At 39.3% G+C, this 20296-nt stretch overlaps 1 protein-coding gene across 1 annotated transcript in view; it reads left to right on the top strand.

Moving 5' to 3' along the window:
• The window catches only part of KCNH8 (potassium voltage-gated channel subfamily H member 8), a 396752-nt gene extending 376788 nt beyond the window's left edge, over positions 1-19964 (top strand). The window contains exon 16 of the mRNA XM_077130036.1: positions 18671-19964. Within this exon, the coding sequence (XP_076986151.1) occupies positions 18671-19375 (705 nt within the window). The 3' untranslated portion in view covers positions 19376-19964. The remainder of the gene's footprint in view (positions 1-18670) is intronic.
• The last annotated feature ends 332 nt before the right edge of the window (positions 19965-20296 follow it).

The raw sequence follows: 20296 nt of genomic DNA, 5'->3' as shown, positions 1-20296 counted from the left end.
TCTGGAATGTTGCTGATTGGCTGTGTCCCATCTGGAAAGGGGGAACCATGTCACTTATTTGGTTCAAAAGATGTGTACATCATTTCAGTTCACATTCCATTAATCATAATTAGTTCCATAGCTATAACTAATTTCAAGGGGCAGGAAGGTATAATCTGTGTGCCCAGAAGAAATGGAGAACTGGACTCTGGCAAGTCATAGCTAACAGAGCACCTAAAAATTAACAGGGAAATTTTGTCTCCTATTTCATTTTTCTCAATCTTGAACTGTCAAGATTACATGTATCACATGGTGTCCAAGTAAACAAATACAGATAATGAGATGCTTCTGCTGGAAAACATCCTAGTTGCTGTTTAGATTATACCTGAGAAAACTAGTAGATTCATTTTAAATTTGTGTCATTACAACAGTGAAATCTCCTTGAGCCACAGAGATGGAAAGTAAAAACAGAAATTGTTTTTTAAGAGATGTTTCTAAATGGTTTTGAACACTCAGGTTTCTACCGATAATTCATATAAGGAAAGCTGCATCAGTAATATGGTAAAGTTCATTTCTTAGTCCTCTGAATTAATATTATCATTGTATCCTTTTTTATTTTATTACATTTACTTTTATTTTTTATTTTTTGCATTTTATAACAGTCATGGATTTTATTTAGTCATGAAAACTTGGGGCAGTGTTAACAAATGATTAGCTATTCCCACCGCAGAAGGAACACCATAGAGAAGGTGCTAGAAATTCAAGATTATCCTCCAAGCACATCAATAGATTCAAATGATTTTTGTGTACATAACAAAGGAAATGACTCAAAGAAAATTGACAAGAGAAATTTTTCAAGTGAAGTGGCAAATATCAGCATTTCAGCTATCAGGTAGAGTATTTAGAAGAACAAAAATTTATGGTAAGCATTTTAAACTCTGGAATCCAGGTATAGTATATTGCCAGTACATTATATTTACTAAACTGCTTGGTTCCTCCAGAGTAAGAATATTTTAAATGTAGGAGCCAGTTTACAATGACTTTAGATGCAATGTTATTAAAATATATTATTAATCATAAAAATACTTTACTATGTACATTTTAGGTCAACTGAAACATACTGATAAAATTGCCAAGCCATCTAATATCTGTTTGTGCAGGTTTTTTTATCTCATCATTATCACATACAGCTTTTGACCAGACTAAGAAGCAAAATAGAAATAAAGATTATGCATTCACTTTTTGATGTAGGAAATAATCTACTTAACTGCTGACCAAACAATCCTGCTTTTGTCATTTTACGTGTGTTACTGATATTAATGCTACATTTTGTAGACACAAAGTATGATATATTCTAAATATTATAGGTAGTATATATTCAACTAATTCTTGCTTGGTAGGAACCTTTTTGATTATTTTTCAGTTCCCAAGCCTGTACTAGAGGTAAGATTTGTGTTCTCTGCAAAGTTTTACAGATTTAAAAAATAAAGGAACCATAAAAAATAGTGTGGATCTCAAAGGAACAAAAATGGTTTGCTGTACCATGTTTTTCCTGTGAAATATGAATTGAAAATGCATGTAACTTTGGAGATGAACTGTTTTTGTCCTCTTTGTCTGTGATTACTTATTATAGGCTTTTTATATTCTTTGAATAGAGGGACTAAATGGATATATCAGTTAGGACCCAAGCAGAGACTAATGACATATTTCAAATGGGCAATTTAAGGGCAGTTGAATAAAAGGAGCATTTATGAGGAGTTAGTGGGATGCAGAGAAACCACATGGGATGAAACAGCCCCTCCCACCTGGGACTAACAATTGATGTTCCATTGTGATTTCTGGATCTGAAGGGGCAAGAGGCGGGGGCAATTATAAAACCTTGAGTCAGAAAGAGCTAGATGGAGAGAGCCACCTGACAGGAGCTGTTGCTTTCTGTTGGGTGATGCCATCTGTCCACTTCAAATACACAGGAAGCAGCCAGAGGAATTAACATCCCAACCTCAGTCTCCTACTTCCTTTGATCTCTTGGTGTTCTGCATTGATTGAATCCTACCAAAGCCATAGAGCACATGAGCCTGTTGGCTGCACAGATTTAGGTGTCTCTCCTAGAGACACAGATGGAAAATATGCAGCAAAATGGTTTATTGTGACTCCAAATCAGTGTGGAAATCTTTGAAATTTAAACAATTGGTTATTAGCTAACATTGCTAGTCATTAGCCAATTAGTGGTAGTTAATTATGATCTGACTTCTGATAGTCTCAGAATAACTGGTTATTTGAAACAAAATGGATGTTGGTGTTCTCCTTCCATACTTCCTAAATAATAATAACTTATGAGTAGATACATTTTTAAAAGAATATAGAGATCTGTCATTCTTTGTATGTCAGTTGAAAAGTTGAGTATAATAATTGATCCAATTCAACAACTACTAATAGTGGTAGATTGTTTTTTAGAAATCGTAGAGTTGGAAGAAATTGCAGAGATTTTCTTCTTTCTTATTTTCTCCCTGGTACATGAATTTCTCCTTTTCTGAAAAAAAAAATGAGAACACCATATTTCTCTCAAAAGAGCTTCAGTTTCTTTAGTGTTGATTCTACCTCCTGTCTCCTATGAACTTCCTTGATGCTTCCTTGATGAATCTCTATTCCCAAGTCCCTTTTGTGACCTTCAATACCTGCTTTTTTAACCCTGCCATTCAGTATTTTCTTTTATATGTGTTATATTATTTTCACGTGTACATGTCTTCATTTCCAAATAGAGTAGAAGGCTCTTGAAAGCTTGTATTGTATCTCAGAAAAATTTTGTGAATTGTCCTGAAATCATTTTACATTTTAGAGAAATAATTTGGAGCTTACTGAAAGTACAACAGAGAATGCCTTGTATCTTCAGTACCTTTAGGCTTAGGACCTGAACGTAGGTATTCATGAAACTTGAAAAAGCTTGAATTTTCTAAACATATTTAGTTGAGAACAATAAGACATCTTGACAGATAAGGACTAGCAATTCTAATTGAGGTGTACACATTAGAAATAAACATACAATACATAAACCAATACCAAATTAGCCAAATTTCCTTTATGCATTTATGTGACCATCTGGTAGGGTAAAATTTGAAATGATTCAATTGTTATAAATAATGGGTAGAAGTGTGATTCTGAAGCAAAATATTCAGCATCCTCAGCTTGTTATTATTGTAGTTTCATGATGTGTTAGAATCATGAAATCTAAAAGATAGTTAAAAGACATTTCAGAGGCCAACTGAGGGCAAGTAGACCTTGTTAAGAGGGGAAATTCAGACACAGCAGGAGAACCCAGAAGTTGGACATCATCAGGACCTGGAAGAGCAGATACAAGGAGAGAGAGAACCACTATGGGACAGAAGGAAGAGATACAAATCAAGGATTGCAGCAAGCCAGTACTAGAAAGCTTTAGAATTCTAGAAAAAAGCATGGTCTTCCAAATGTCATGGGAGCCAAGGAATTCCTGTTGCTTGAGCCAACCATGTGTGGTATTTTTCAAACAGTCATGGCAAACTAAGACTGTCCTATTCCATTTCTCAGTAACTTCAGCTATTAACTTCTATATAAACTTCTTCTTTATATTTAGCTGACGTACCTCTCTATAAAGCCTGTTATTCATTTCTTTCCTAATCCTGTGCCTTTTGAGTTACATTTAAAAATTGATATAACTCTACTTTTTTCCATGCAAGCACTTCAGAATTTGCAAGTGGCTAATATCTTCCTTCCTCTCTACGTTGTGGCATATTTTCTTCTTTTGATGGTCTCTCTTCCTTGAAATTTTATTTGTGTGGCATGATATCCAAACTCTTCATCATCATGATCAATTTCCTTTGACTCTGTTCCTTCCTCTTGTCCTAGTTTCTTAATGACAACCAAAAATGACCCCAGTATCCTATAGTGATATTTCCATAACACAGATTATTGGCTATCATGATGTTCTAGCATATAATAGTGTGTCCAGGTCTTCTATTTGCTCTCAACTTTGTTAAAACAACTCTTCTCCAAGATGTCTGCATGAACAGCTCTCTTCTGCTTTTCAAGTCTACATTCAAATGGCAACTTCTTAGTGAGGTCTCTCCTGATGTGCTTTTTAAGATACTAGCCTCCCATCTCACCCCTCCACAGTTTATTTGCTCTAATGGCCCTATCACCTTCCATTGCCCTACATAGTATACTTATTTATTCTTATTGTGAACTTATTGTTCATTGTCTTCATACCCTCTTTAGAATGCTGGTTCTAAGAAGAAAGGAATCTTCATCTGTTTTGTCCTCTGCTATATGGCTGGTACATAGTGACACATTTTTGTTTTTGATGATATGCATTATATCTATTTTAACCAAGATATATTAGGACATTGATTATTAACTCTGAAAGGTGAGCTGCTTATATCACAAGAAAAATAAACTGAAGCCCAGAGATGATCATGTATGTTGCAAGTGGTACAAGAAAGGCCTAGAAACAATGCCCAACCCTCAGTCCACTCAGGTCTCTTTTTATTGAGCTAACTTTCTAAACAGACCCTCCTTGGTCTGTATTGAAAAGATTTCCTTCTGAAATATTAGAAGGCTCTGATTCCTTAAATTAGCCATATATGTACTTAAATTTGAGATTTGATTTAACCATGAAGAGTTTATCTTAGCAAATGTTCTTGTCTGAGGGCAAAATTTGTTTTTGATATTGATAATTATAGTCTACAATATAGTAAGTGGATAAACACTGTTGTCATATCTGTTAGAAAGTTAGAAAGAGTTCTCCAAAGTCTTTCAAAGGAGAAATGGTGAAAACAATGACCAGCTTAATAGCAATGCATGTCCTTAGCACCTAGGCTATGGTTTTGAAATACCATCTCTCATTAAGAGAAGCAAGAGTTTCTTGGAGAAATTACCAATTCCCCTCCTGGGGCAGGAAATATATGTAATGAGTCTGGAGCAACTACTTATACTCTACAGTAAGAAATCTATCAAACACTACTAGGGTGACATCAAAAGAACTCAGGAGCCAACATGAAGAATCACTGGCCAAAGATGGGATAATATGAGCTTCAGTAACTATAAGAAATGCAATGGATTGAAACTCATAAAATATGCCTAAATTCATGAATTTGTCATGTGTCATGGTTAGGGACAGGTGTCAACTTGGCCAAGTTGTGGTACCTGTTTATCTGATTGGGTAAGCACTGGCCTGTCTGTTGTAATGAGGACATTTCATAGGATTAGGTCATGATCACGTCAGCTACATCCACAGCTGATTCCATTTGTAATCAGCCAAAGGGGAGTGTCTTCTGCCATAAGGAGGACTCAGAGGAGACAGGTTCCATTCCTGCTTTGGCTGGTGAGCCTCTCCTGTGGAGTTCATCCAGGCCATCCATTGGAGTCATTGGCTTCGCAGCCTGCCCTGTGGATTTTGGACTCTGCGTTCCTATGGTCACGTGAGACACTTTTATAAATTTTATATTTGCAAGTGTTCCCTGTTGATTCTGTTTCTCTAGAGAACCCTAACTAATACATCTTGGTACCAGGAGTGGTTCTTAAGAAACAGAATCTTAAAAATGGGTTTTTATGAATGGTTTTCTACTCTGACTGGACTCAGAGACACTAAGGACTCTGATTCCCGTAATCAGAATGACACTCCCAATCCATGGAGTGAGTTGGCAAAGGAGATAGTCAAAATATCATCATTCGATTCTCCTAATACTTCACTTGTACAAAGCCAGACTCTGGGGGATAATGTTTTTGACACCTTTACAGAGTTTTGTAGAAATGAGAGTTATAGAGATGTTGGTTGGTTATTGTTAGATACACTGTCTACATTAAAGGGTGAAAGGGATGGGCTTAAGGCTTCAAACGAGAAGCTTAAGTGCCGTCTGAAAATTGTAGATGTTTCTATGAGTATCATGAAGGAAAATCTTATTTCCTGTAGCCATAGACTTGAGATCTCTGAAAATCAGACTCAGAATCTTATTGTTAGAGTAGCAACTTTACAACATAAACTGAAATCTCAGTCTTGCATGGTGTCTGCCGTTAAAGTGAGGGCATTGATTGGAAAGGAGTGGGACCCTGAAAAATAGGATGGTGACATATGGATTGATAATGATGTTGGGGGTGATGTTGAAACCCTAGGCCATGCTGAGCCTTCTCTAGATAACCCTGTAATAGTCTGCCCTGAGGACATAGCCGCCCCACCTCCAGCCTGCCTTGAGGAATTGGCCACCCAACCTCCTCCTGAAGGGATTAGCCCTAGAGTGATTAATCCTGTTTCACCAGATGAAACTGCAGATGAAGACCCTGAAGCAAATGGCTTGGAAGATATTTCTAATTCTTTTCATGACCCACTCCCACCATTCCTCATTTCTTCTAGACCTATAACTAGAATAAAGTCCCAACAGGCCCCTAAAGGTGAGGTACAAAGTATCACACATGAAGAGGTACATTATACTCCAAAAGAACCGTGTGAGTTTTCCAATTTATATAGACAGAAATCAGGGGAATATGTGTGGCAATGGATTTTAAGAGTGTGGGATAATGGTGGTAGGAATATAAGGCTGGATCAGGCTGAATTTATTGATATGGGCCCACTAAGCAGAGATTTTGCATTCAATGTTATAGCTTGAGTGGTTAGAAAAGGTGTTAACAGCTTGTTTGGGTGGTTGGTTGAAACATGGATCAAAAGGTGGCCAACATTACCTGAGGTTGAAATGCCAGAACTGCCCTGGTGTAATGTAGATGAGGGGATCCAGAGGCTTAGAGAGATTGGAATGTTAGAGTGGATTTATCATGCAAAGCCTGCTCTTACACCCCAGGAATGTCCAGAGGATGCGCCTTTTACCAGAACAGTGAGAAATAAGTTTGTGAGACTAACACCGTCATCCCTCAAGAGCTCTGTAGTTGCACTTCTCTGTAGGTCAGATATTACTGTAGGAACTGCTGTCACTGAGCTGGAATTCCTTAAACACAATGGGAATGACAGGATCCCGAGTTGGCAGAAGCCAGGTGGCAGCACTTAATCACCAAAGACAGGGTAGACACGGCTATTATAATAGACAACAAACTCAAAGGAGGCATCAAAATTATATGACATGCAGAGATTTGTGGCATTGGCTAGTAAATCATGGGGTGCCTAGAAATACAATAGAAGGGCAGTCTACTAAATTCTTGTTGGAGCTGTATAAACAAAAGAGTTCTAGGTCAAGGGAACAGAAGTCTAACCTGAATTACAAAAACACAGAGTCACGGCCCCTTATCAATTTCCAGACTTGAAACAGTTTACAGACCCTGAGCCCCTTGAATGAAGGGGAGGCCAGGTCTCTATGGGGGAGAAACCTGTTACACTGCCACAAATTTATACTGTTAATCTTCCTCTAAGTCTTCCCCAAGGAGACTGACGGCCTTTTACCAGGGTAACTGTGCATTGGGGAAAAGGAAATGATCAGATATTTTGGAGATTATTAGACACTGGTTCAGAAGTGACATTAATTCCAGGGAACCCAAAACGTCACTCTGGACCACCAGTCAGAGTCGGGGCTTATGGAGGCCAGGTGATCAATGGAGTTTTAGCTCAGGTCCATCTCACAGTGGGTCCAGTGGGCCCCTGAACCCATCCTGGAGTTATTTCCCCAGTTCCGGAATGTATAATTGGCATAGACATACTGAGAAACTGGCAGAATCCCCATGTTGGTTCTCTAACTCATGCAGTTAGGGCTATTATGCTGGGAAAGGCCAAGTGGAAGCCACTAGAACTGCCCCTACCAAGCAAAATATTAAATCAGAAGCAATACCGTATTCCTAGAGGGATTGCAGAGATTACTGCCACTCTTAAGGACTTGAAAGATGCAGGGGTGGTGATTCCCACCACATCCCCATTCAACTCTCCTATTTGGCCTGTGCAGAAAACAGATGGGTCTTGGAGAATGACAGTGGATTATCGTAAACTCAACCAAGTGGTAACTCCAATTGCAGCGGCTGTTCCAGATGTAGTATCATTGCTTGAACAAATCAATACATCCCCTGGTACCTGGTATGCAGCTATTGATCTGGCAAATGCTTTTTTCTCAATAGTTATTAGTAAGGACCACCAGAAACAGTTTGCTTTCAGCTGGCAAGGTCAGCAATATACTTTCACTGTCCTACCTCAGGGGTATATCAACTCTCCAGCCCTATGTCATAACCTTGTTCGCAGAGACCTTGATCATTTCTACCTCCCACAAGACATCACACTGGTCCATTATATTGATGATATCATGTTGATTGGACCTAGTGAGCAAGAAGTAGTAACTACTCTAGATTTACTGGTAAGGCATTTGCGTGTCAGAGGATGGGAGATAAATTCAACAAAAATACAGGGGCCTTCCACCTCAGTAAAATTTCTAGGTGTCCAGTGGTTTGGGACATGTTGAGATATCCCTTCTAAGGTGAAGGATAAATTGCTGCATCTGGCCCCTCCCACAACCAAAAAAGAGGCACAATGCCTAGTTGGTCTTTTTGGATTTTGGCGACAGCATATTCCTCATTTGGGTGTGCTACTCCGGCCCATTTATCGAGTGACCAGAAAAGCTGCTAATTTTGAGTGGGGACCTGAACAAGAGGAGGCTCTGCGACAGGTCCAGGCTGCTGTACAAGCTGCTCTGCCACTTGGGCCGTATGATCCAGCAGATCCAATGGTGCTGGAAGTGTTAGTGGCAAGTAGAGATGCTGTCTGGAGCCTTTGGCAGGCCCCTATAGGAGAATCACAATGCAGACCCTTAGGATTTTGGAGCAAAGCCTTACCATCTGCTGCAGAAACTACTCTCCTTTTGAGAAACAGCTTTTGGTCTGCTACTGGGCCTTAGTAGAGACTGAACGCTTAACCATGGGCCACCAAGTTACCATGAGACCTGAGTTGCCTATCATGAGCTGGGTGTTTTCTAACCCACCAAGCCATAAAGTTGGGTGTGCACAGCAGCACTCTATTGTAAAATGAAAATGGTATATACGAGATAGAGCCAGAGCAGGTCCTGAAGGCACAAGTAAGTTACATGAAGAAGTGGCACAAATGCCCATGGTTTCCACTCCTGCTGCCACATTACCTTCTCTTTCCCAGACCAGAGCTATGGCCTCTTGGGGAGTTCCTTACAGTGAATTGACTGAGGAAGAGAAAACTCGGGCCTGGTTTACAGATGGTTCAGCACGATATGCAGGTACCACCCAAAAGTGGACAGCTGCAGCATTACAACCCATTTCTTGGTTGTCCTTGAAGGACAGTGGTGAGGGGAAATCCTCCCAGTGAGCAGAACTTCAAGCAGTGCACCTGGTTGTTCATTTTGCTTGGAAAGAAAACTGGGCAGAGGTGCGTTTGTATACTGACTCATGGGCTGTTGCTAATGGTTTGGCTGGATGGTCAGGGACTTGGAAAGACCATAATTGGGAAATTGGTGACAAAGAGGCCTGGGGAATAAGTATGTGGATAGACCTTTCTGAGTGGGCTAAAAACATGAAGATATTTGTGTCCCATGTGAATTCACACCAGAGGGTGACTTCAGCAGAGGAAGATTTTAATAATCAAGTGGATAAGATGACCCATTCTGTGGATACCAGTCAGCCTCTTTCCCCAGCAACTCCTGTTATTGCCCAATGGGCTCATGAACAAAGTGGTCATGGTGGTAGGGAGGGAGGTTATGCATGGGCTCAGCAACATGGACTTCCACTCACCAAGGCTGACCTGGCTACAGCCACTGCTGAGTGCCCAATCTGCCAGCAGCAGAGACCCACACTCCGCCCCTGATATGGCACCATTCCCCGAGGTGACCAGCCAGCTACATGGTGGCAGGTTGATTACATTGGACCACTCCCTTCATGGAAGGGGCAGTGATTTGTTCTAACTGGAATAGACACATACTCTGGATATGGGTTTGCTTTCCCTGCATGCAATGCTTCTGCCAAAACTACCATCCGTGGGCTTACAGAATGCCTTATCCATTGTCATGGTATTCCACATAGCATTGCTTCAGATCAAGGGACACACTTCACAGCAAATGAAGTGCGGGAATGGGCACATGCTGATGGAATTCTCTGGTCTTACCATGTTCCCCATCATCCAGAAGCAGCTGGATTGATAGAATGGTGGAATAGCTTTTTGAAAACTCAATTACAGTGCCAACTAGGTGCAAAAACTTGAAAGGCTGGGGTAATGTTCTCCAGGAAGCTGTGTATGCTCTGAATCAGCGTCCGCTGTATGGTACTGTTTCTCCCATAGCCAGGATCCATGGGTCCAGGAACCAAGGGGTGGAAATGGGTGTGGTGCCACTCACTATTACTCCTAGTGATCCACTAGGAAAATTTTTGCTTCCTGTTCCTGCTACCCTGAGTTCTGCTGGTCTACAGGTTTTAGTTCCAAAATAGGGTGTGCTTCCTCCAGGAGAAACAATAGTGATACCACTGAACTGGAAGTTAAGGTTGCCACCTGGTCACTTTGGGCTACTTATGCCTCTGGATCAACATGCCAAGAAGGGGATTACATTATTGTCTGGGGTAATTGACCCTGACTATCAGAAGGAAGTAGGACTGCAACTACATAATGGAGGTAAAGAAGAGTTTTCTTGGAATATAGGAGATCCCCTGGGGCGTCTATTAGTACTACCATGCCCTGTGATTAAAATCAATGGAAAATTGCAACAACACAATCCAGGCAGGACTACTAATGGCTCTGAAACTTCAGGAATGAAGGTTTGGGTCACCCCACCAGGCAAAGAACCACGGCTTGCTGAGGGGAAAGGGAACATGGAATGGGTAGTGGAAGAAGGTAGTGATAAATATGAGCTTTGACCACGTGATCAGTTACAGAAATGAGGACTGTAATGCTATTTTGTTCATGTTATACTATTTAAGTTGTAAGATATCAAGTTTAAGAATGAATGTTGCCCAAGGATTTGCACTCTATTCTGGAGAGATTTAATGTGTTTCCAGTTATATTCAGGACAGTTGAGTATTGTCAGGTAAAAGAAAAAAAATGCATGCTTATTTGTTTTCATTTGGAAATTAAGTATGGTCTAAGGTGATATATATATATAGGTGCCAAGTTGACAAAAGCGGTGGACTGTCATGGTTAGGGACAGGTGTTAACTTGGCCAAGTTGTGGTACCTGTTTATCTGATTGGGCAAGCGCTGGCCTGTCTGTTGCAATGAGGACATTTCATCGGATTAGGTCATGATCATGTCAGCTACATCCACAGCTGATTCCATTTGTAATCGGCCAAAGAGGAGTGTCTTCTGCAATTAGTGATGCTAAATCTAATCATGGGAAGCCTTTTAAGGCGGACTCAGAGGAGACAGGTTCCATTCCTGCTTTGGCTGGTGAGCCTCTCCTGTGGAGTTCATCCAGGCCATCCATTGGAGTCATTGGCTTCGCAGCCTGCCCTGTGGATTTTGGACTCTGCGTTCCTACGGTCACGTGAGACACTTTCATAAATTTTATATTTGCAAGTGTTCCCTGTTGATTTTGTTTCTCTAGAGAACCCTAACTAATACAGTCATTATATTTATTTTAAAAACCTATTGGTCACCTTCAGAGGATGATGATTTATATTTAAAATTAATTTCTTTAAAAGGGAAAATAAAGCATTTCTCCTGTCTTTCTGTATTAACTGGGGAAACCAAATAGAAATGAGGGAAGCATCCCTTTATAAAGTTATTTTGGCCAAATATAACATTAGAATTAGAGTGAGAATATCACCACTTAGCAACTCCCAATGAGTTAATGGTCTAGAAAATGAACACCACTGTCTGCTAATATCACAGAAAGTCAGACAATCGAAAACCATGTGCTTACTGAAAAGACATAACTTCAACTCTAGACTAGCCAAAGGCATTGAGAAAAGCTGGCTAAACTAAAGTTTAAGCCCTTACTGAAAGAACAGTACATGAGAAGTTAAGCAAAAAGACATTTCAGAAGAATTGGGACTAATGATCCTTTTTTGTGGTCCTTTCTTGTGGTCCAGCAGTATCAACATCAACTGGGAGCTTATCATTATTAGAAAAGCGGATTCCCTGACTCAGACCTACCAAATCAGAGCATACATTTGTCATGACCCAGTGATTCCTATGCACATGCAAATTTGAGACTCACTGCTGTATACCACTGGTATTCTAAGAAGGAACAAACTTTTGTTTGGCATTTGCTGACAGCAGTGATGCTCGCTTAGCTCGACAGCAATTAGGATACTAATCAAACTTAGTTCCATGGGAACCAGGAAAATAGATGAGGGAAGCAGTCAAAAGATTGATAAATAATAGATTACCATTGTACAGCTAACATAATAAATACTTGAGCTTGAGGTAATTCACTGGAGCCATTGAAGTAATCACGTTCAAGGATTATCATTGGTCATTTTGCACTGGTAATGCTATTCTTGTCATTCTTCCATTATAATTTAAGAGGCATCAGCTGCACCTGCAAAAATAAAGCCCTGTCTGGCCCTGGACAAGCCATTTCACCTCCCAACATTCTACTCATTCCAGCTGTAGATGAAGATTTACATTTTCTTTAGTAATGAGGTTGAGATCCTCATTTGGATGGAATTTATGCAAGTGCCTAAGATGATTATTATTTTAGCTGACAGATAAAAGGACTGTTACTTGTTTTTGAATGCTTTGTGAAGCAAAAGACACAAGGATGAAATTATGCCGATCGTCTTTTTTGTTTTGCCTGCTTATGGAGTTTGATTGAACTCATCTGAATCCCAAGATAAATATGCAACATAACAAGGGATTAAATGAAAGACCATTTAATTACCTGAATCAGAACATGTAAAAATGTATGTGTTTTCATGGTAGGGAGAGAGGATTGGTATAATTAGTACCCCTGAATTTAGGAAAATTGTGTCTAGCAGGAAAATGTGTACATGTTTGGCAAAAACTGAATGACAGGTCAAGAACTCTTCAAGCTAAGAAGATTATGTCAACAGATGCATTCCCCATCTGCTCACTGAATATACCAAAATGGAAATCACATTTTTTTCTCTGCTTTTCAACTGGCGTTCTAGTTAAACTCAAAGCCCATAAATCATTCCATACCAATAACCCAGACCGAAAAATGTAAAACATGAATATCAAGGAAAGGATTTTCTCTGTGAAACCAAAGGTATTGTGAAGATTTTTTCCCCACATCTTCACTCTGAAGCTCACATTTCTGACCCCAAAAGGCATAATCCAAAGACACAGAAGAACAGTAAATCTGTATTTGCACCAAAATGCACAGAATCCAACTGTAAAAGCTGACAATGAGCAGTGTTATTAGGGCAACAGGTCACCAGTACCACAAATATATTGTTTAAACCATTAAATGACCCAATGTATTAAAATCTGCTCAGAAACATCCTTACTGCAAGAGGTATGTGACGCTTCTGTGTCTTGCAGTGGTGTTTAGGATAGATTGTGAAAGTGAGTTATTCAAGGTCAATTGAAAATAACAGAAACTCACACTAGAAAATTATCCATGCAACTACTGTTCTCTATGCATTCAGATACAAATGAAATTTATAGAATTTTGTTATCTACTATGTAGATATTTTTTGTTATCTACTATGTGATAGAATTTGTGCAGGGGCTGGAGCTACTATATAGAGCAATAAAAACCCACGACACTTCACCCCCTCCCCAGCTCTACATTGTTCCCTATTTGGTCTGATCAATACCCAGACTGTGCAAATTTATATTTTAATTCATATATCCTTTACAGAGAATTATCCATCCATTTGCCTGCTATTATTCAAGACTTACTATAAATACAGAGTCATAATCAGCAATTTGCAGTGGCCCCAATTATTGCTGTTACTATTTGTTACTGTAATAATCCATGCAAGTCAATAAAGAAAATTAGAGACTTAGTTTCATCCAATATTAACTATGTAAAAGTGTTTAATAGAGGTGATTTATCTCTCCATGCTGAGGTAGAGAAAAAGTAATCTAAATCCTGATTTATAGCTTCTTGGGGGCTAAGAGTTACCCGGATTAGTTTTCCCTACCCTACTGAAGTTCTCAACTGAGCTTAGTACTCATGTTACATTATAAGATCCAGCCACCTGGAGTTCTGACACAATAGCAGTTGTTTCATATCATTTAATCTTTACAAAAAGCCCTGTTGGAAATGTGACACAGAGGGTGGTGAGAAGTAATAATACCTCAATGAAGCTAATTAAACATGAGAGGGAAAACAAGATTCTGGAAATGTATAAAAATAGTGAATATTTCTAAGCCAACAGAAATTATGAGGAGACCTGGATTTTGGAGAAATAGAAAAGTTACTAGAGTTAATGATTCTCTAGTTGGAAGTATAGAAAGATCAGTATATGGATCATCATGGATAGCTGGCAAGTCTACTGTCACGTGCTTTTCTTTTCATGAAAGGAGGTGCTGGCAACAAGGGTATGTGCATTATCTGCAAACCTGCTAAACACCTAATGATTTGTGTGGCTAATCCATGATACTGGGAGAACAGAACAAGGTAGAATCTTCAAGGGCTCCAAAATTTTGGATAGAAAACTGAATCACTTTGAAGTACAGATGGTGTTTTCATCACTTCTTTCTAACAGTTGGGAGTTTGGAAGGGATGGAGAAATCTTGGATGGGAACAATTGGCTGTGCAGATGGTGATGGTGAACAAGTTTGGGATTTGGGGGCAACAACTTTAAATTCCAGATTGGTAGATTCTTTCCACAGAAGGAAAAGAAGGAGGGCAAAAGGAAGGAGGAGGAGGTAGGAGAACAAAAAAAAGAAAAGGAAAATGGATAGATGAAATGTAACTTAAATCACAAGTAAAAGAAGTATGTGTATTAAGTTGTGTTTTCTTTATCCTTTATTTTTATAATTAGGAAGACTAAGGAGGCCACATCTAAAATAGCTATTCGGGTTCATTTCCCGGTGCCTGTCCATGTAAAAAAATAATAATAATAATAGCTATCCGGAGTGGCAATCAGGGATCTTAAAAGCTTTGCCAAATTTCAGCTGATAAACAATTCTGAATAACTTAATTGAATTGGTCACTAAGCATACATAATGTAATTATTTGATGTGTAGGCCAGTAAATAGGAGAAATTTCCCAGAAAATTAAAACTATTCATGGAAATCAAGTATATGCTGGGAGAAGTGAAAAAGCGTAAGAGAAGTGAAATCCAGTAGAAGTCTTAGCCAAAGGAGACCCACCTCTACAACTATAAAGGAAACACAGAGAGAAAGCATTCTTAACTGTGAAAAGCCATTCTAAACTGGCTTTTAGAAACTAAGGGATAGGCAAGGATTGAGTTTGGAAAATATATATGTAAAATTTAGCATTCAAAAAAAATTTTTTAATAATTTAGCATTCATATAACTACTCTTTATGTATTTATTTGAAGCAAAGAGGGCCAGTTAAAGATTATGTTTCATTTGCTCTGAATGACCTTTTTACAAAAAAATGATGTACTCTTTGCAGAATTCCAGTATTCTGATTTTAAATTGTAGTCTGAGAACATATCTCCTTAAGTGGAAGGAGCCTAAAGTAACCACGAAAAAGCCCTATTTAGCAAATGCATGTCATCTTACCAAGCTGTGGAAAGCACTGGAGCCTTCTCACCCTTAAAAAGTAGAGACACTTATCTAACATTTAAGACCAATGTCTTTCCTGTTTTAGAATGACTTTTGTTAGCAAGCCTAGCAGGAAGCAGTAAATAAAAGTGCATTAAAGCTGATCTTCCAGACTTTACTGCGTGATCTGTGGAAATATGTTGTCACCTTGTTTCCAGGGTCTCCACCTCCAGGAGGTGCTGTCTCTCCTTGTGACAACTGGCTTTGTCCTTGTTAAGTCAGAGATCCCTTACCTAATGGGGATTGCTTCCCTTATGTAACTTTAATGAGGTGCAGGGGTGTATCTCCAGAGACACAGCGACACAAATCTCCTCTCACATAGATTGATCATTACCTTCTAGAGCTAAAGAAAGCTTCTCTACTTCCTTGAGGTCTTTGCTCCTTTTAGTTCCAGCTAGTACAATTATTTTGTCTTCTGAAATTGTTAATGATTGTTTGCCTTCCTGAAGCCAGTCAAGACTCTGGATTCCCATTCAAATGTCATGGCCTCAAAGCTGTGGCCATGTAAAACTTATATGTTGAAAATGTGGCCTGATAAAGATAACTTTAATCATGGAAAAATATCTGCTTATTTTGAAAGCTAGGAAAATAATTCATCAGAAATATGGCTGTATCAACATGTTTTTTGGTACCAAATTTTCCTTTGTTGCAAACTCTTTTTAGTTGTGCATACATATACTTCGTTGTGAAGAGATTCTGCTGTGTTTAATCTGTCTTTTGCTTGGTTAGAGATGATACTGTTTACTTATTTGATGTTTAACAGGTTTTAACCATGAACTACGTTTTTATATCATCCACAAATTCTTCACAAATTCTTACCACTTCAGTGAAATTTCTTAGCTGTCTCTTGAGCAATATATCTTTCTCCATGTGGTAATATGCCATAACAGAAAGGACATTGAACTTTGCACTCTTGAATTCTAGGCCAAAGACTGTTCATTCATGAGATAAGTGACCTTAAAAATGTCATTTGATCCCTAGGCCTTAGTTTCCCCATTATATAGATGAAGAAATAATAATAATGCATCCCTGCCTATTTTAGGGCTGTTTCTGAGCCCAGTAGGGAGAATGTACCTAAAAGTACTTTGTTTTATAAACGTACAATAATATTTATTGAGTAACCAACTGTTGATGTGCCTAAAATGAAAAATTGTTCTTCAAAGGCTATAATTTAATTCAATCTTCAATAAAAGGCCAATTGAAAGCATTTTTATAAGGAGCTGAGCTGATGGGTTTGATACAGGGATTAAGCGTAGACAACTGCAGGAATGTACAGTTAATACTTCCCTTTGATTAACTTGCTTTAGTGTTAGCCTTCTCTTCTGAATTTTTGGTAGAAGAGATAATTCAAGGTGCAGCCTTCAGGTAAATGTCTAGGGTGCAGGAATCCCATGCTACCATAAAAGTTTGATCTCTGCACTTTCAATAGGAGGCATGCAGGTTGGTGATTTTGATGATCTACAGTGAAAACTTGAAAATGCATTGAATTTTTCTCAGATTCACTCCTCTACTTCTTAAATGCTTAAATGTGATGCTCAGAGGTATCTTTTTTTTTATCTTCAGCAGTTGTAGATCTGCTCAAAAGCCTGGACAGGTATTCAGTTGAGTCCCTTGAATTCCATGCCAGTAGCAAAGCAAAAATAGCTTTGGCCTGGCAATTTCAGGGCAGGTGCTAACAGTTGGGTACCTGAACCATGGAAAAAAACCCTACTGGCCTTTTTTAAATGCCTGATTTTGAACGGCACTATCTCCCAATGGACCTGCCAGGGAGAAGTAGTTTCAGAATGTACTCAAAGGGAGTAGACTGGATTAAGTTGCTGGATGAATTAGGAATGTATTTCAGTGTTGAAAAAAGTCGGCCCAAAATGGTAATTTTGGTTTTGGTATCATCAAAGTTGAACTGACATTTTTTTTTTTATGTTATCTAGCCAATAGGTTCAGCTGCTTCTAATGGAGTTTTAAAGTTGACGTTAGTAAAACTCAATCATCAAAAAGTTTCTTATATGAGTAAAAAAACAAATCATAGTAATGTAGGTACAAATATTATGGCATTCTGTTATTGTTATGAATCTAACCAAAGACTAGAAAGTATATGCATCTTGCTTTCTGAAATACAGGTTTTCCTTATTTTGAGGAGTATGGAAACTTTTGAAAATTAAGTCAAAGTCAATCTTCAGGTGGCCTTCCATATTTTAAAATAATTGTTAGGTCAAAAGATCCTCCAGTGATTTTTATTATTGTTCTTAAGTGTAAAACAAAAATGAGGACTCCATGGGTCTTAGGCTTTGGGAGATTGTGTCCCCTTTGCAAATGTAATGACAGCCAAATGTGCCACATAGAAAACTGAATGAAGCACATACTGCACAATTTGGATTATAATGCCATTGGATTCTGGGTTCATGGATGAACCACAGGAATCCCACATGCCCCACACAACTTCTCTGTACTTATGCACTTGGCAGGTCATTTTATTTCTTTCCAACTCTCATTTTGCAGCTTTCTTTCCTTTTTCAGGGACTTTGTCCCTAGTAAATTTTCTGTGAGTTCTCGCTTACTACCCTCACCATCACCAAAGTCCCATTTGTCTCTGGAGCTATAATAAGCATAGATCTCAACCAGTGAATGACAAAAGGAAGAGCTACCATTTTCTGGGTGTCTAATCTGACTGGATATTTTGTAGAGTGTTTTGCATACAGTATCCACCACTGCATACTAGGATGATATGTGCATACCATTCGATATGCCAGTGATTCCAAGAGAGCAAGAGACACCATCAGCATTTAAGAAACAAGGGATGATGGACCCACATCTCTAATTCTGTTCAGGGAACACAATCACTGATGAAGAACTCCAGAATATTTATTTCTCTCTAGGGTACCTCAGAGTGAGGATAGCTGTAGACAGGATGCATGTCCATGCAGATGCAGCCAGCCCCCTTATCCTTGGTCCTGGTTGAAATTGCAGTTGGAGCAGCCTTTTGGACTCTCTTGAGAACTCTAACTTCCTTGCCTCACTGCTCCAAAATCTCGTCTCTACCATGCACATCTAACTTGCCTTTTGCTTTGTTTTATCCACACAGGTAACAGCATTGACTCAGGAGGTCTCCCAATTAGGGAAAGACATGAGGAATGTGATGCAGCTTCTGGAAAATGTTCTGTCACCTCAGCAGCCATCACGGTTTTGCTCTCTGCACACTGCCTCTGTGTGTCCCTCCAGGGAGACCTTAGAGACCAGGATGACTTGGAGTACTCACCAGCCTTGCCTACACCTGCAAGCAGGTGGAACTGCTTGCACCCAAGCACAACTTTACCACAGTAACGTCACCTCAGACATTTGGAGTGTAGACCCCTTCTCTGTGGGAAGCAGCCCCCAGCAAACTGGAGCTCATGAGCAAAACCCTGCAGATAGTGAACTGTATCATTCTCCAAACCTTGATTATTCTCCTTCCCACTACCAGGTTGTCCAGGAAAGTCATTTGCAATTTTTACGGTGCACCTCTCCACACTCGGATACTACACTGACGCCTCTGCAGTCCATTTCAGCGACTCTCTCATCCTCGGTCTGCTCCTCCTCGGAAACGTCTTTGCACCTCGTTCTCCCGAGCAGATCAGAGGAGGGCAGCTTCCGTCAGGGAGCAGTTAGTTCCTTCAGTCTGGAAAACTTGCCAGGATCTTGGGACCGGGAAGGGATGGCATCAATCTCTACCAAGCCCTTGGAAAATTTCCCACTAGAAGTTGTCACAAGCACAGCAGACGTGAAAGACAACAAAGCCATAAATGTATGATATCAGTGCATGTGAAGCAGCTGCCAATTTTCAATCCTATCACTGCATGACAGCTTTCGTTTGCCTTTTTTGCCTTTGGCAGGCATGAAAACTGGGCAGAGTTGGGAATTCCGCAGAAGTGAGCGGGAGGAGCCAGGGAAAGGCAAAACCACCTCCATACTGTAACAAACAATTTCTAGGTCCTAGAAGCATCGTCAAAAAACATTTTTCTGTACAGATATTAACTTACGGGTCTGTTTGGCAGACTCTGGTAAAAGTCCAAAGACCCTGAGGGTCTGAGTAGCTAGAAGTCCCGGACAAAGAATTTGTGCATTAGTTTTGTCCTAGGTGGCTATTGTGAAATGCAGCAAAGGTTTATCCTGAGTGCCTGTTTGGCATTCCTGAACAATTTCCATAGCAGTGTTGTCCTCAGGAGTGCAGAGACCCTGCTGGTCTATTTTTCTTTCTGTGAAGGCAAAGGGACAATTATCACTGCATGTCATCTCCTAGACAATCGGTCAAATAGAACTGGTGGCCAGTGGTTAGCTATTGCACGTCATTTGCCATGTAAATGAAAATGTCTTTATCAAAAAAAAAGGCTATTTTTATATCCTCAGTATGAACTATGTATTTAAACTATTTAAAATATTTATAAAGAAATAATAATGTTATCTTTTCATTTTGGTAAAAAAAAAAAAAAAAGAAGCTTGCTGTTTTAACGAGAAGCGCACTACCACTATGTATAATCAAAATTATTTATTATTAAGAGGACGTAGTTTCAAAAGGAATCCCCCTTTTATCTGCATGCAATTTACCACAAATGTATCCTCATGCTTCTGGATTACAAAAGAAAAGTGAGGTCATACTTTGTTAATGAAATAAAGACATGGACTGAGTGACAACTACCTGAGCTTTGGAATACGGTAGAGAGGATGCCATCTA

The sequence above is a fragment of the Tamandua tetradactyla genome, chromosome 15 (genome assembly GCF_023851605.1).
Source record: "Tamandua tetradactyla isolate mTamTet1 chromosome 15, mTamTet1.pri, whole genome shotgun sequence".
Classification (NCBI taxonomy): Eukaryota; Metazoa; Chordata; class Mammalia; order Pilosa; family Myrmecophagidae; genus Tamandua; species Tamandua tetradactyla.
Note: the sequence above shows the minus strand (reverse complement) of the source record. Positions and strands in the feature narration are given on the sequence as shown.